General features: G+C 42.5%; 1 protein-coding gene across 2 annotated transcripts in view; it reads left to right on the forward strand.

The window, feature by feature from the left end:
• Positions 1-11,529, forward strand: part of ube2o (ubiquitin-conjugating enzyme E2O) — a 49,322-nt gene extending 37,793 nt beyond the window's left edge. Inside the window, exons 15-21 of one of the 2 annotated variants that reach the window (XM_080447714.1) lie at positions 105-194; positions 853-1,554; positions 2,243-2,411; positions 3,260-3,396; positions 3,641-3,844; positions 6,196-6,253; positions 6,927-11,529. In XM_080447714.1, coding sequence (XP_080303840.1) covers positions 105-194; positions 853-1,554; positions 2,243-2,411; positions 3,260-3,396; positions 3,641-3,844; positions 6,196-6,253; positions 6,927-7,738 — 2,172 coding nt within the window. In that variant the 3' untranslated portion in view covers positions 7,739-11,529. The remainder of the gene's footprint in view (positions 1-104; positions 195-852; positions 1,555-2,242; positions 2,412-3,259; positions 3,397-3,640; positions 3,845-6,195; positions 6,254-6,926) is intronic. The other variant, XM_080447715.1, reaches the window with a different exon arrangement.
• Positions 11,530-18,359: the final 6,830 nt, after the last annotated feature.

Raw genomic sequence — 18,359 nt, forward strand, 5'->3', positions numbered from 1 at the left:
CAATTGATTTCTTGTTTGTTTTTGATGAGTGCTATATGAATAAAGATAATAATTATTGTAGACTTGAAAACATTAAAAGTATTGTTTGGTTTTGTTTTTGCCAGACATCAGTAGGCCAGGTGTCCAGGGTGGACGTGAGCAGCAAAGTGGAGGTAGTGTGGGCTGACAACTCCATGACCATTGTCCTACCACAGGTAACCATGTGATCGATTTCAAATTGAACTTCACTTGCATTTATTCATATCATGTCACAGCCTTGAGTCTATTCTATTGCTTTTATAACATATAACACTTACCATTGACTAGCCATAACATTAACCCACAACCTTTAATTCTAATTTGAATGTGTTAATACAAGTTCTGTTCCTGTTTATCGCCATAACATGATAAAATCAATATTGTATCAGACACCCACCCTTAGTAAAAACTTGATCAATATTGCTTTCTTTCTTTCTATGTGTAAAAGCATGTTTACGTATGAGCTGGTCACGCAAGATCCCACCTCCCTGTATGGGTCGTCTTAAAACTCGTGACATTGAAATGTCACGGTTTCACTGGTTAATCAAGATGTCTACCCTGAAACTTCCATGTATTTAATTAATCCATTTAATTACATAACAATGCTCAGATTTCCTGCCCAGGAACAATTGAACTGCCATTCTAAATATACTTTAAAATCACTACTTTTTGTGAAGGGTTGGAATACTGCCCTGCAGCAGACTACAAAATGTATTAAAACACTCTGAGACCCATGGTCTATTAATTAAGACATGAGAAGTGAAACTGACAAAAGAACCTTTTCATGAGTTTTTGTAAGAGAATCTTGCCGTCTTCCCCTGTCCATGCACACAGCACCTATACAACGTGGAGTCAGAGATCGAGGAGACGGACTATGACTCAGTGGAGGAGACTAGCAGTGGTCTGTCTACCGAGGAGTGGGAGGACGAAAGTGATAGCTGGGAGAGTCTCACCACGGAAGACGACAGTCGTCTCAACAAATCCGACGTCTCCGCTACGGCAACCCCTGCCCCCACACCCACGGGCACCACGCCTTACATCATCCCACCAGAGGAGGGCAGCAAAGCGGGGGGCACCACCTCGGGAGAAGAAGGCGAAGGAGGCGCGGTTTGCAGTTGCCCCGTGAACACCCCGGCAGGGCCTTCCGACGGGACGGAGAAGCCCGGTAAGGAGGGCATGGCACGTGGCATCAGGGAACTGAAGGAGGCGCTGAAAATCCTGGAGAGTCTGAAGAACATGACGGTGGAACAACTGTGGACTGGTGGTTCACCCACCTCCCCCACCTCCGTCGAACCCGCAGCCGCCGCCAACGTGGCGAGCTCGGTGACGCCCACCGTGCCAGAGAAACCCACCAAGGAGAAGCGCTTCCTGGACGACATGAAGAAGCTCCAGGAGAACCTGAGAAAGACGCTGGACAACGTGGCCATCGTAGAGGAGGAGAAGATGGAGGCTGTGGTGGGAAGTCCAGGCAGTAGTGCAGCAGCTGGAGCAGAGGTTTGTGATTTTCTTCAAGGAAATCACAAACCTTCTTCTAATGTGGGTCTGATGCTTAAGGGAAGGAAGACAGAGTTTTGTCCCCAGTGACTCTGTCTGTCCACCATTGAACTTCTGTCATGTTTAGTTGGAGAAAATCATAAAATCAGGTCTCAATGCGGAATTATTGTTAGAATACATTATTTTATCCTTATCTAACGGTTGGTAATGCTCTCCATACTCTCCTGCTATGGACCCTTTTCACAGCAGACATAAACACAGCTAAAGGTAATGATACTTGTATTTCCTTAAGCTGTGATGACTCTATGACACGTCAAAATGTCAGCTGTGAAAAGGGTCTGTAGAGAAATGTTGACAGGGATGTCGGATCACACCTTTACAGCACTAGCAGCATACATGGCAGTTACTGTGAGCATTCGGTCATATCGCAATATTTACATTATCGTACATGCTGTTTTAGTGTTTAGTAGTAAAGTAGTAAATATTTTTGTTACCTGATTTGCTGTTGTTAAAAGATTGTTTCAATTATTTCTGAGTTAAAAAGAAAATGGAACATAAGATTATCTGAAACTATATATATAATCTGCCATAGGAAGTAAGCATAAATGACATATTTGATATCTCCTCTCTTCACTACGCCTTAAAGCTTAGATATCGAACACTACCGAAAGGTAATTTGTTGATCAATTACAGTATAATGTTCTCACTATCTGTCATGTCAACTCTTTAGGTAGAGAGAGCTGGGGAGGATCACCCCCAGCCGGAACCCCAGACACCAGTTGGTGGTCCTGAGTGGCCCAGTGAAACACCAGTACTGTGCCAGCAGAGTGGGGGCAAACCTGGAGTCACTTTCACCAGTGCAAAGGGAGAGGTGTTCTCTGTGCTGGAGTACTCGCCAGGTGAGACAACAGATACCCGCCCCCCTGTTTGTCATCTCCTTCCTCTCCCTTCTTCCTTCACTTCTCTTCCTTCTATCTTTACTTGCCTATCATGTTCCTTCATACACTTTCATCCCCTCTTTTTATTTAACTCCTTGCATCATCAACCGATGGTCACTGCTGTGTACTCGACCAAATTGACACAACTCAATCTGATCTACGTCAGCCTCCTGCAGAGTGAAACGGAAAGACTTGGTTATGCTGACTGGCCACAGAAGTGGTTGGCATGTCACAACAATGACATCAATCTGCCATTGCTGCTTCAACAGAAATCTCATCTGTGTCTGCTTTCATTCATTTATTTGTAATTAGAGATTCTGTCTGCCAATTTGTCTCCGTTTAAAGTGATCCTGTGATGGCTTGAGAATATTTCGTCTGTCTCTGAAGAGAACAGATTTCTGTTCTGTTTGAAGATATTTTTAAAAAGAAAGTAGCTCCCAATATATGTTTCCTCATATCTTATGAATCGGCACATCTGCCCTTTTATTTCTGTTCCATAACTGTATCTCTCCAACTGTCTTCCAGCCCTTAAGCCTGATTTATGGTTCAGCGACTAAACTGTCGTGCGATGTGGCTTCTGAACTGAACCATACCACTAGACATGAATGTATTGCATTGCATAAACCGCTAATAAATGTCAACTTTGACGAGTGTCCTCACTAACGTATTGTCAACCGACACTTATTTTCAGAACCATAGCAAAGCATAAATCAGGCTTTAACATACACACACGTACGTACACGTAAATCACCATATCTTTCTATTGCTGTTCCATAAACATGATCTCCTCTTCTATCGTTTTTCCCCAGACACGCACACATTTAAGAAGATGGAGTTCCAGCCAGCGGAGCCTAAGAAGTTCTTCAGTACAGTGAGGAAAGAGATGGCTCTGTTGGCTACCTCTCTGCCTGACGGCATCATGGTCAAAACCTTTGAAGATCGCATGGTATGATGGCCATTAACAAATGAAAAGTATCACAATTAGTAGTAGAGTATTGTACTATACTAAAGACAAACACAAAGCCTCTTTCCTCCCTTCGAAACCAGGGGTTGCATCCTTAATTCTTTTGTTGTGAATTTGATTAAATAAAACATTCTCCTACATTAACCTTGATCTTATACATCTAACAATATCATAGTAAAAGACTATACTCCTGTTTAAAAATAATTGAATTCTCTTCTCTGTACAGGATATATTCGCTGCTCTGATCAAAGGTCCAACCCGCACACCGTACGAGGACGGCTTGTTCCTGTTTGACATCCAGCTACCCAACATCTACCCTGCTGTACCGCCTCTTTTCCGCTACCTGTCCCAGTGCAGCGGTCGCCTCAACCCCAACCTCTACGACAATGGCAAGGTCTGCGTCAGTCTGCTGGGCACCTGGATTGGCAAGGTGAGTTTGGTTTTGCCGGTCACATTGCGCAACTCACTTAAAGGACGACTCCAACCATTTTCAACCTATCTTCATATTATAGATCCTCACTAATGCTCCTGATAAAATCTTGTCATTTCTTTCTACTCGGTCTGTGTCTCATAGGAGGGCTGTGGACACTTCAGAAACCCGTCTACCAGTGACATCATCATTTTTTCAATATTTCATTTTTTTTTTTTTTTTTATTAACGTTAGAACAATGGCTTCCATTATAGCATGCTAACTTTCCAGGAATAGAAAGCATGTAGTTTCTATTAACTTTGATCCCCCATCGATGATGTCACTGGTAGACAGGTTTCTGAACTGTCCACAGCCCTCCTCTGAGACAAAGACCGAGTAGACAAAAATGGTGCCATATTAACATGAGCATTAGTGAGGACCAATTATATGAAGACAGGTTGAAAATGGGTGAAGTCGTCCTTTAAAGCCTAACTCATCGGTACAGTTTGAGTGCAAAGTGCTTTTTTTCCCTCCTCCTGCAACTGTATTTGGCTAAAAGTGACATATCATTATCCACACTGTCATGGGCGCTTTTTGTTGCTGTGCTCACTTTCACACTCCATCTTTACAACGCCTACAGTATGTGAGAATCGGCCTGCTAGGCCACCTGGTTGCCATAATGTTGCTATGGGGTGACATTTCAAATCACAACCCCCTGTATGCAGTTTGCTGAGAAAAGTATGGGGAAAAACAGGAAGTAATATTGGCTGGGGGGAGCTTTAAGTTTGTGTTTTTTTTCGAGCAGAGTTTTAGAACAAATCCAAAACAAAAAAGTTGCATCGTGCACTTCTGAGTGATGTTGTGGAACTGTTCGTCTCAGTAGCTTTAACCGTGTCCTAGAAGAGAGTTATTGTGAGATAGTAAAGAAAGACAAAAACAATCTGCTATTCCGTTACGGTGCTTTTTCCATGTGATTAATTCACACACAAATTTGAGTATGGCATGGAATCTTTATAACCGCGGTGAAAAGTCAACATGTCCTGGTAATTCGAGTAGTTTTGCTTTGTGTACACCGCTTTGAGTACATTCACAGGACGTAATTATTTTTATTTAGAACAATTATTATTGTTCTGCTCCGACTGATTATACTGAGCTTCTGTGAATCAAGTCATCAACTTCCATAAAGGAGTTATCAACTATATGAAGAGGGGAGGAGCCAAACCCAATTTACTCTTTAACATAAAATAAGAGGATGCGCACATTTTTTATTTCTTTACAGAATGGGTTCCCGGGTTGCTAATATTACTGCTTCTTAACCAATTCTGGGTGATGACCCCTCTTAAAAAATGTTTTAAAAAACTTAACGTGTAACATTTTTATCCGGGTTGTTTATGAACCTAAAATGAAATTCAGTACAATCTGAAGTCAAGGGAAAAAAACATTTTCTGTATCCATTCATCTCTCTCACCATGATTTACCAGCAAAGCAGCCAAACGTTTTAGTGTCCGCCTTCCTCATGTAGCTGCTGTGAAAGGCATAGGCCAAATTGTAGATAAGTATTTTTCCTTCAGCGCGGATTGTATTGAATTTCACTTGAGTCTCCTTGATGTGGATTGACCCAGCACTGGGTTGAACTAATTGTCTGGGTGAGCCCATTGGTCCTTCAACTTTTGTTTTGAAAGTACATAAGCCCTTGAAATAAAACTGTTTGCTCACCATTTTCTGGCCAGAGAATAAGCCTTAGAAAAGTACCACAGACCCTTGAAATAATTACAAATGACACACTGAGATTTTGTGTAATATTCTGTGTAGTATTTTATTGCGTACGATTTTTTTTTTGAAGGATGCTGTATGCATTGGTATTCAACACATTTGCTCTGGAATTAGCCTCTACTTGTGAAACATGAACATTTATGAAAGTTAGATGTCACTGGTCAGACTTAAAATGCTGTTTGGTTTTTCACACATACCCTTCAGATTCAAAGACAGTTAGACATAAAGTAATAGACCTACACAAATGAAGAAAAGGCAGCAAAATTATGTATTTCGATGACATAATATATAAATAAATGCAGAGGAAATCTGCATCATACCACACAGGGGCGGCAGTGGCTCAGGGGTAGAGTGAACTGGAAACCGCAAGGTTCCCAGTTCGATCCCGGGCTGGGGGGCTCCCCCAGAGTTGGTGTCGAAGTGTCCTTGAGCTGAACCCCTAATTGCTCCCGATGAGCAGGTTGTTGCCTTGCATGGTTTCCTCCGCCATCGGTGTATGAATATGGGTGAATGTAATGCACAATCTATGTAAAGCGCTTCGGATAAAAGTGCTATATAAATGCACCATTTACCCATTTGTATGGTGATGTGATCCACAGGGCACTGAAAGATGGACCAGCAAGTCTAGCCTTCTGCAGGTTCTTATCTCCATACAAGGTGAGTGCGCATGCACGCAGGCACTGCAGCCGAAGCATATTTTATTCATATGCTCATTTGCTCAGACTTGTTCCAGATGCACACAGCTGTAGAGCTGTCTCAGAAAGAGCTGTAACACACTCCTGACATTTAACCTCTTTGTAAGTTTGCCTGGCAGACAAATGGATGTTAGGATCATGAATTATAAAATATTTATACATACTACAGTATATCTATCGGAGGGTAGACATAAAGTACTTACAGATTGTCTTTTCCTTTTAATATTGAACCTGGATTTTTAAGAATAAACATAAGCATATATATTTTGATCTTTTGCATCTAATTGATTCCAATCTTCCAGAGACTGACCGGGGTTATGTTTTTGCCCCATTCAATCTCTGTTGGCAAAATGGCTTTAATGGAAGACCACATTTTCATGAAACTTGGTGGGAATGATCAAGTTTTGCGTCAAAGATCAAGGTGTAGATTGATAATGGATGGGTAGATTTGAATGAAACTTAGACAAGGTCACAATCAAAAGCAAAGTAATTTTTTTTCCCCATGTTATATTTTACCTGGAGGAAATTCTGCCTTTTTCATCATGATTGTACAAATTAATCTAGATAAACTAAACTTTCAATGGTACCATGCTTTATAGAAATTGAAGTAATTCTATCATATCATTTTCCCACAGGCCTGATCCTTGTCAACGAGCCCTACTACAACGAGGCGGGCTTCGATAGCGACCGAGGCCTGCAGGAAGGCTATGAGAACAGCCGCTGCTATAACGAGATGGCCCTAATCAAGATGGTCCAGTCCATGACCCAACTTCTGCAGTCCCCCATCGAGGTCTTCAGCCAGGAGATCCAGGAGCACTTCTCTACAAGTGGCTGGCGGCTCGTCCACCGTCTGGAAGTCTGGTTGGAGCTTCATGAGGCCACTGAGAGGGGATCTGCGCCACTGCCGTCCTCTAGGTCTCAGTCCTCCCGGGACAGGCCCACATCGGTGGAACCCCTGGATGAACAGGTGACCCTTGTCTCAGGGTCATTGGTGAAGGCCATAGCTCAAAGCAGCCCTAATAAACCCGGGTTTGATGTGATTGGAACCAGTATTTTGGAGGAGGAGCTGGAGGACTCGGGTTTGAGCCCATCCACCACTGCAGTCTCTCAAGAGCTGAACCAGAACTCTGACTGCGATGGGGCAACAGCCAACACCTCCTCGGGAACTGAGACCGGGGGCGTCTCCACCACTGTCCCGGCGGTACGTGGTGTGGTGGTTTCGGACTCCGGTTCCGCAGGAGTTGGAAGCCAGCAGCCTGCGGTGCGACCAAAGAAGCGGAGAAAGAGTTACCGGAGTTTCCTTCCCGAGCGCAGTGGCTACCCGGACATCGGTTTCCCCCTCTTCCCGCTGTCCAAGGGCTTCATGAAGAGCGTCCAAAGTGTGATGTCACAGTACCGCAAGGCACTGGTCGCTGCCGGCATCCCTGAGCACACAGAGGACAAGTAAGTGCCTCCCCCCACCCCCCACAGCAACTGTTTACCCACTTCACCCTCCGTAACCTTCCGCCCTCTTTTCATCTGACTTCCTACTCTAAGCGCATTATCCTCCTCAATCCATGGAGGTTTTGGTACTCTACTCTACTGGGTCCTGCCATCTCTCTGGTCCATTGCACCGCTCATCAGAGATGTACTGTGTGCCCAGCACTGCCTGAGCCTCTGCTCATTTCTCTGCCCCATATCTATGCTCCGATCCTTTTACCCTCCCCATTTTGTTTCTCTACTGCTCCTACCCAACCTCGGATCCCCCTTTTTACCCGCCTCGGCACAAATCAACACCACGGGGGGGACAGCACAGCACTTTACATCAGAAGAACGGTGAACAGTGTTTTGCTGTGGATATGTGACCTGGTTATGTGTCACTCCTTCAATGTTGCTACAGAAGCTGGATGTACTCAGACGTGAGGGAATAGTGGATTGATGTTGGACACACATCGAGAGCCAACGCATTACAGGGCATGGATGCGTTAAGCATGTGGACACGTGCCCCTGGAAGTGGAACTGGAGTCTTGTTTGGAAGTTGTGTTTTGACTTAGGGGGAGAGAAAAAACTAAACTCTGCCATTGACTCCCTGATCCCTTATATTGCCTCCAGCGGTCAACCACAAGATGGGTGTTAATGGCAACGCATATCCTGCCTGCTTTGTCAATCAGACTGCAAAAAAATCCAACGCAGACTTTGTTATGACATCGCGTGGTATGCACGCGCAGACACACACGTGCACTCACACACGTACACTCACAAACGGGCATCCTACACACTGCTGTTCTGATTGCTGTATCACCCTGCACTACAGTATACTAATGGACAATCTGGTCTGGCAGAGGCCATAGAAACTGTAGGTCAGGAAGATTATTTGTTTTCTTCTTTCCTTTGTTTTTCAAGTAGATGTTACTAGTTGTGCGATTTCTCTCTCGCTCTATTTTTCTCTCCCTTTCTCTCTCGCTCAATTTTTCTCTCCCTTTCTATTTTTACACACGCACACGCACGCATACACACACACATGCGCACGCACATATACATACAAATATCTGAATGTTTAAAACTGCCTCCCATGACTGCTTCACCACTTTGTGGTCCACAAGCCGTGCCCCGACCTTCCCCCATCCACTTCGCCAGTTGCACGCGCTGAACCATGCAGCGATCATTGAGTGACAAAGTTTACATAATAATCACCTCTGGAGGTTCAGACTCGTTCAGGTCGTAATGAAGCTCTTTATCAGACGAGCCTAGAACAGGAGGAGAGGACTCTACTGTCCTCTCCTCTCCTCCTGTCCACACAGTGCTCCATGCTGCTTAAGGTCGGCTCCAGAAACCTAAACAAGGCTGCACCACTTCTGTAGGCTAAAGTTTCCTCTTAACTCAATTAAGGCAGGCGAAATCACATTAGCAGAGGTTTAGAATAGGACGGCCGCTAGGTTTCACGATTGATCCTCCAGAGCTATCCCACTATCCTCCACTAGGTTGTCCTCCCCCTTCCCGAGTTCAGCTATTGTTAACGGAAGTGGACCCACATCACTGCAAATGACACGATTTCAAAAACAAACTAGAAAACTAAAAAAAAAAGATACAGCATCCATTCCGTCATCCCATCTCGACATGTTGCCTTACTTGAATTGTTCTTCTTAACTGATCTCAGACCATCATATAAAGAGCTGCTTGCACCATGCTTTAGACATTACTTACACATACACACATACAGTACACACACACGCTTTACTACACCCTATTCCAGTGTTTTCCCTAAGCAGAGGTTGCTTATTTTTTGTAGTAGTAGTACTGAACTTGGATCTGTTTTTACCTCCCCTACCGATTCTTGAGTCTGACTGTAAAGAGACTCTTATAATGTAACTGAACCCAGATCTGTATTGAAGACAAACCTCTGTCCCATGCCCAGTCTTACAGTACACTTTAGTCATATTGTATTCAGCCCTTCCATGCACGTGCAGTTAATTAAACGATTCACTATTAGAAGTTTGATGCTGAAGTTGTTTTGATGTGTTTCCAGTTATTGCGGCTGCATATTGTTTCATTTTGTTTGCCCTGACTGAAGCACACCTGGTTAATAACTGTCTAGCCCCCAAATGGGAACTAACCCCACAGAATAAGTTTAGTTACCCATTTTGAACCCAAATTCCATTGTTTCAGATGGGAATTTGTGTGAATTTGTTTTAAATTCACTTTCCAGGTATAACAAAATTGCCTTTACAGAAACGCCTCTAAAAAAGAAAACTATTTAGAATCTAAACAAGTAAAAGATGTTGCACAGCACTCATGATCAAACGTACCTAGCCTATAAACTTTTATTAATTACGCCATAAAGTAGTTTGTTTTGGTTGCTTTTTCTCGTGAGAGGCTATTTCCAAGCTGGAGAGCTAATCTCTGCTTGTGCATTTCGGGATGGTGTTTCTGTTCTGCAAAGTACTGTGAATCGACTTGCTGCGACCTAATTTAAAACTTATGGATTTGATAGTGCTTCCTGGGTAAATCATATCAATATGTTAACATCCATAAGTAACGAAGTAACAGCATAGCCTGAACATAATACTGCTGTTTTGCCACTTGCTATGATTATAATGATATGAAATACAGGTCAGTCAGACCCCTTGTGCTTGCTTTACCTGTGAAATAAAATGAGAGTTGTCTCTCTGGTATTTTACTTGAACAAAGATCCTTAAGAGTGTTTTGAATGAGAGAGAACATTGTGCCATTGTGAGGGAGTGAGAGCCGAAACAAAAGTTGTGATGTGAAGAAAAAGGACATATTAATGAGGGTGCATTGCTTTTGTCTGTTACATTGTTACCCCCCTCCCAGTTATGTCTATTTTTTAAACTTCCATTCCTATACTATTCATAGCAGTCAGGCTTCCATGACTGCCCTCTTCCTGATTTTCATTGTGTGCTCGTCATGGGCTGCTGTAACTATTGCATGTAGCCTTATTTTGTTGCGTCTTTGTCACTTCCTGATGTTTGTCACTCACCCAGTGCTCAATCCATGAAGGAGTGTATTTTCTCTTAGCCCAACTTCTACTTTGTAGTATGAACGTGTTGCTTACCGATTTTATTTTCAGCGAGCGACACGGCCGTACAAAGAAGTATAATTTAGCCATTACAGTCAGGGGCCTAAAAATGGTCACGGCTTGGTCTAATTAATAGATTAGAGTTGGTGACCAACGCAACATGATTGCCATGTGTGCCACCCAAAAATCTTTAACCCTCTTTCTTAACAGTGAACAAAGACAGAAAATGGAAACCTGATTAGCTCTCGGAACAAAATGCAGAGAGAGATCAAGCACATGAAGCTATGTACAATTTTCTGTGTATGTGTGTATATTATTCAGATCTAACCATTATTACTGTTATTATTGCAAGATTTCTTTTATAGCCAAAGCATGTAACATGTTGCTTTAAGCCTCCTGAATGGGCTAAACCCAAGACTTGACTGTATGATGTCTACATTTCCACAGTGGCCTGTTATTGATATATAAAAAAATAAATAAAGTTGATTTGTAGCCTGATTCCCTCTGTACAGAAGTCATGACTATATAAATATATAAATACATATATATTTAACTGAAACCTGAGTTCTAAGTAGTCATGTGAATGCTTGGGGCATAAATGTATAAAATGAGTGTGTATTGTACCCTTTTTTTTTCCTTTTCCTTTTCTTTTTTTACAGTTTACTTTTGTTGCATTCAGACTGTATACATTGATGCATTAAACTTTGCAAGCAGTATGATAATACCATTGTGGCTTTTATTTATCTGTTTAGATTCTTATGAGCTGTGTAGATGAAACTACAGTTTCTCTTCCAGGTTGCAGACAATACGGTAGATGGATGCCTTCGCATTACCAGTGTCACAAATCAGTCTTGGAAGTAAAAGTAGAAATACCACAATGTATTAATACACTCACTCAAATAAAATTCTGAATACAGGACTTTTACTTGTAACAAAGTACAAAAGCACTTTTACTCAAGTAAACGTAGAAATGGCTCAATGTATTAATACTCTTACTCAAGTAAAAGTACAAAAGTATTAATATTCAGAATCGGAATTGTCAGAACTTACCAGATCTCACAGATTTACAGGTGTAAAACAGTGGGTGAAATTCATTTTGTTTTGGAAAAAGTACCGTTTTACTTAAAAGTAGAAATACCACATGTGTTAATACTCTTGTCAGTAAAAGTCCTGTATTCAGAATTTTACTTGAGTAAAAAGTACAATATTTGCCTCTGAGGTGTAATGGAGTAGAAGTGAAAGTATTGAACATTGGAGATACTCTAAAGTAAAAAAAATACCTCAAAATTGCACTTAAGTACAGTTACTTTCCACCACAGTACTTGAGTAAATGTACAATCCACCACTGCAAATATTCAAGCGCTGAGGGTACTCTGGGGCCTATTACACGAAAGGAGAATTAAATAAGCCTGGATTTAAGTCAAATCCAGGTTTGACAAAGTCTGGTCCGTACAGCCTGGTTTATTCCGTTCCACGAACGCCAAGCCAGGCTGAAAAGTAGCGACTTTGTCAAGCTAGACCTTGTCAAGCTAGTAGTGATGTGCGGGTCAGGTTTTTTCATGACCCGCCCCGCCCCAACCCGCCACGGAACCCAACCCGCGACCCGCGACCCCATATAAATCTATGGCTCAACCCGCCCCGCGGTGGGAATATAAATATATATTATATAGCGCTCTTTTAAGTACCCAAAGTCCCTTTAAATGTCTACAGTAGCACAACATTGTCATGGGCTGAATAAACAAGCATGTTGTTCAAAATAGGGTTTTTTTTTTTTTTTTGCGTGTGAGAGCGGCTGACCCGCTCACCCGTAGCCCGCATAATTTCCTCTGAAATCCTGACTCGACCCACCCGCGCCGCGGGTTGACCCGCGCCGCGGGTTGACCCGCGGGTCCCGCGGGTTACGGGTCGACCCGCTCATCACTACAAGCTAGGCTGTGTCGAGCCAGGATGGTAAAGCCAGGCTTCACGTATTCCTATAAAATACCATGAAAGTCGATAGCAGAATCCTTGAACTTGACCAATCATGGAGCCCAAAACCAGAGCAGCGTTCTTCTCTGTGGCTGAACAGCAGCACTGCAGCAGCTCATGGAACAGTGGCGTTGCCAGGAATTACATTTAGGGCAGGCGAGATTCCCCCTCGGGGAAAAATCTCGGGGGGAAACAAGTTAACAACAACGCTACACACACTGACTACAAAACTGAAAAACGTTAATAAAAACAATATGCAAGTATAATCAATCAATCAATTCTTCAGCGGTGGTCTCTTCATGTTGTAGTTCAGTAATGAATGGCTCAAGCTGCTCTCAGAGCCCCTTTTATGCCAGGTGAGTACAGGTGATGGCCCAGACCCCCACCCCTGGCACTCCTGGTACCCCATGAAGACAAAGGCATACATTTATTTGCATCACTATATAGGCGAGGGTCGCTCTGCTGAATGGATACGGTGGTGATTAGCTGCCTGCCCGCGTGAATGGACGAGGAGGCGGGCTAATGGTCCGACGGCCACTATTCTGTTTGGATTTTTTTCACTGCCTGTTTTTCAGTCAGTCTTTTACTTCATTTTATAGGGGAGGCGGGGTTTTAGTTCCTGCCTCTACGGTGGGTACGCCACTGATAGCGTCACAATCATTTTTAACCACTTAGCTTTGGCTATTCAAAAAGAGCAGATCTACAAGCGCGGCACTCTGAGCTTGTAGAACTAATATTTTTTTTTAATCTTGAAAATGAGTGCATATCTTTGAAATATATATACATTTTTAAAGCGAAAATTTTTAACTCAAATCTTTGCTTCTGGGGGTCAATTTAGGGGTCCTTGGCATGAAAAAGGTTGAAAACCACTGCTCTAAATGGCAGTGGTTCACAAACTTTTTAGCTCAAGAGTCTTGAGGCTTGGGTCCCGGCTCCCGGGGAGACATCAAATTTCTCTTTTGGGTCTTGAGTCAAGACCCCGGCTCCCGGGGAGACATCAAATTTCTCTTTTGGGTCTTGAGTCTTGGACTCAAGACCCAAAAGAGAAATTTGATGTCTCCCCGGAATCATACGAGGAAGTAAAATGTATAATAAGCAAGAAAGGAAATAAATGGATCCAGGGAGAAAGCGTGGCAAACTATTGCCGACATATTAAATGCACAAGTCGTCCAAAAATATATACAGGTCCATAAATATATAATTAAGTTAGGCTTAAACATGAGGAGTGTATAGTGAATATTGGAATTATCGCCTACTAATCTACAATGTGTCAAAAAAAAAAAAATCTCCATGAATTCAAGGCTTCATGGAGTGTGTAATTGATAGAAAATAAGTATTTTTTGGGTGAACTATTTTTTTTAAGTGTCTTGTTCAGGGACACTTGGACACATTGCTGAGGCCTGGGATTGAACTTGGAATTAATGGCTTGCCAGGCAGGCTCTCTAACCATTCAGCTATGGCCACATCATCAGCAGAGACTCTAAGGCAGTTCTACTCTGTAACAGTAACTTGGGGTTTCAGGGGAAACCAGCAAAATGAGGAATAATATGATAAAAGACTGTCTTGCTAATAAAGCGTCATGTCTCTCATTGTTTACAATGTATTTGATATTACCTTTATATTATTTAAAACATTATGCATTTCATCCTCTATATATTGTCCAGCAACCTTTATGATAAAGGCGAAAAAAGATAGCAGACCCGTGGGAGCCAGATTGCTCAGATGCCAAGGTTCCTGTGTTGGGATTCGATCCCATGATCTTGTGGTCTGAAGTCAAGAACTCTTCCGACTGAGCTATGGATAGAGCAAGCAGAAATTGCACTTTCAACTCCCACCCTCACCAGGGTCAAAAACTTTATATTTGAAACCCGAATGTTTATGTAGATGAATGAACAGGTCAAAAATGGAGAAAGTGACAGTGTCAGTATGCTTTTTTCTTTTGTAACAAAAAAAAAGCATGGGTTTCCGAGGCTACAGTGTCAGTGACATTTTATTACAAATGAAAATAATAAAATAATAAAAATAAGAAACAGTGCAGTAACAATACGTTTTCGTATAGCAGCAATTTTGCATGTACAATATAAATATTAATATATTGTCTGTCGGGCGGAAACCTCATTATGGCCAAAACTGTTACTTTTCAGCATAAACATTCTAAAATAGCAAAAACAGCAGATCGACAAAAAAAAAACAAGACTCACGCAACATAATTTGGCAAGACACACCATCTCCGGTTTACTTCCCATATCTGCATAGTCTCGCGTCTCGCGTAGCTATCTGCGTGAAGTGGGCGGACGCCAACCTGCTTCCGGTCTCCTAAAAAGGCGTCCGCCCACTTCAGGCAGATAGCTACACGAGACGCCGATTTTTGTTGCGCGAGTCTTGTTTTTTTTTTCAGGACTTTCAAAAAGCGTTAAGCATCGGTTCTCAAAGTGGGGTCCGGGGACCCCCAGGGGTCCTTGGGGGGGTTCCAGGGGGTTCCCAGCAAAATGTTATTATTAGATATGGCTCTTTTATTGCTACTTTTAACTTTTTAATGGATCCTCCATGTAAGTAAAGCCTGATAAAAGTGTCAAACTCCCAAAATCTGGAAATGACATCTACTCTGTTAAAAATGTCCTGGGGGGGGGGCAGTGTGGTCAAGAGCCCCCCCCCCCTGGGAAAGAATCTCCTGTTATCAGACGGTCTGAGGTTGGCAGGTATGCTAGAGAGTGAGGTTCCATTAACTACCATAAAGAACATAAAGTAAAGCAGGCTAAAATGATTATGTCAACCATAGAGTTAAAAAAATAAGGATGTCAACCGGGGGCAGGGGACAGGGGACATTAGCTGGTATTATTATTATTATTTTTATATAAATGCATTTGACTACAAAAGGCAAAAAGTCATGTGACTATAAAGTATTTTGGTCTCATGTTGTTGCTGCAACACCTGCTGGCTGAAAAAAAGGCAATGCAGGGCTTTATAAGCGGCACTGACAACATAATTATTCATAGCATATTTTTATTGTGTATATACATTATGTAGATAAATTACTGATAGCTTTCTTTCTATGTTGGTGGGGAAATGTAAGGTTTGTGTGATGAATCAAAAACTTGCCTTACATTTATAGGAAGGGGGGAAACAATAATTGACAATTATGAATTCCACTTAATAAACTTACAATATCACTGGTGTTCACTGTTCACTTAGGCTAGGGGGTTGGGAAAAGCCATCTAAAACTTAAAATGCAATCAAAAATCCATAATTCAAGTTGCACAAAGACGTGTCTTTTCAACAGACGTCTCTCACTGGGCACTCATACAACAACGCCCAAACGCCGTGCATACGCCGTCCATACGACGTCCGAATCAGACGTGTGTTGAAGTCATTTCAACTTATTTTTTGCAAAACAGCTGCTGACTGAGGTCTGACTCAGACGTCGTATGGACGGCGTATGCACGGCGTATATTGTGTGTGCCCAGTGGGTAAAGAGATATCTGTTGAAAAGACACGTCTTTTACAACTAATGTGTTTTTTATACTTATTATATTATATTATATTATATTATATTATATTATATTATATTATATTATTATAAATGATATGACCTCATAATTCTTTTTATGTATTATTCATTAACGGGAGCAGTTAGGGGTTGGGTGTCTTGCTCAGTGACACCTTTAAATTACAATAACCCTGTGTGTCTGCTTTCTTTTTTTTTTGCTGATAAAGATAATACTAATTAATTAGTAAAACTTTAGCTGGGAAGAGTTCTTTCAGTCATAACCCCCCACCTTTAACTATCAGGAAACAGGGGAGGGACGCAGTCCCCCCGATGGTCCTTGTGTACGTTGATGGCATGGGACTTGAACCTGCAAACTGTCTGTAGCAGAGGCTGCCGATCAAGCGCACCGCACCACACCACTGCGCCAACGCACCTCTGGGCCCTCCGCAGGTGTCTTCTAGTGCTTTTGACTTGCTTTTTTGTATTTTGGCCTTGACAATGTCAAAGTACTACAACATTGAAATAAGGGATGACTTGGATTTGAACATGGAACCTCTGTGCTGAGAGTCTGATCACTATCCCATTGCACCATCTCTCAGTCTCCCAGCAGATGTCTCTTAGTAGGCTACTCTTGAAGTGTTTATATGTCAGCCTTCAGTTAGTAAAGTTGAAAAGCAATGAACCAAAGAAGGACAGGGATTTGAACATGGAATCTCAATGCGGAGAGTCTGATCTTTAGACCACTACACCATCTCTCAGCCACTCACATTCTGTCTCTTTGTACTCTTGACGCGTTATTTTGTGTTAGCCTTCACTCAGTTAGTAAAGTTGAAATACTCCAGCATTTAAAGCTTCATTATGTAACTTTCCTGCTCGACCCTGCTTTTGCCTTTGAATGCTCTTGAGTTGTTCTTTTGTAGTTTAGCTGCAAAACTTGACAATGGAAACTCTTTGCTGAAAGACTGAGTATTACTACACCATTACTCAGTCAGTGACTTAGTAGTTTTTTTATGTTAACAAATTCACAGCAATTTCATAATCAACTACCGTAGGTCTGGGACTTGAACATGGAAACCTGGTGCTGAGAGTTTGAGCATTAGTCCGCTACACCATCACACATGTTTAATGTATAGAAGTTGTCTTCTAGTGCTTTGAAGTGTTCTTTTGGACTGACCAGCAAAGCCCAGCTTCCCAGCTTGGCTTTGCTGGTCATTCCAGCCAGCCAGGGGTCCTTGGGGGGGGGGGGGGGGGGGGGGGTTCCAGGAGGTCCCCAGCAAAATGTTATTATCAAATATGGCTCTTTTATTGCTACTTTTAACTTTTTAATGGATCCTATGTAAGTAAAGCCTGATAAAAGTGTCAAACTCCCAAAATCCACCAGAATACTGGAAATTACATCTACTCTGTTAAAGATTTCCTGGGGGGGACCCCCAGCGTGGTCAAGAGCCCCCCCCCCCCCCCCTGGGAAATAATGTCCTGTTATCGGACCGTCTGAGGTTGGCAGGTATATGCATGCAATGTAGAGATTACATGGAATCCATCTATTTATATATCTGCAGTGCCGTCCACGGGGGTCCCGCCCGGTGGCGGTAACGTGGGCGGCGGTAACGGGGGTCCCGGTGGCGGTAACGGGGGTACCGGCGGCGGTAACGGGGGTCCCGGTGGCGGTAACAAAAAAGGCACTTTTTTCTGCTTGTAGATCTTTGATTTTCGCATAAGAATTGAACAAGTGTGGGGAAACTCATTGGTTTGTGATCAGATTTAGGCCTACTGCTTAAAGGGCAAGACCACTTTGGTATAGGAGGTTTGGGTTGTGTGAACTATAGTGTTAACAGAGTGACAATGACATATCACATGAGTCATTGTGAAACAATTAAAATGAGTCCATATACAAACACATGTGTTGAATTAACTGTGGAAAAACTTGAAGAACAAGGCACTGGATTAAGTAAGCTTGGCTGTTAGCCTGGTCCCTACCAGGCTAACAGGTAACTAAGGTAGGATTGCTTAAATTTTGCTTAAATTTTCTTTCGTGAAATCGAGTCATGGATAAACTTATCCAGGGTGCTCTGGCTAAAATAATCTGGCAAGATAATT

The sequence above is a fragment of the Gymnoscopelus braueri genome, assembly GCF_963280865.1.
Source record: "Gymnoscopelus braueri genome assembly, chromosome: 2".
Lineage (NCBI taxonomy): Eukaryota > Metazoa > Chordata > Actinopteri > Myctophiformes > Myctophidae > Gymnoscopelus > Gymnoscopelus braueri.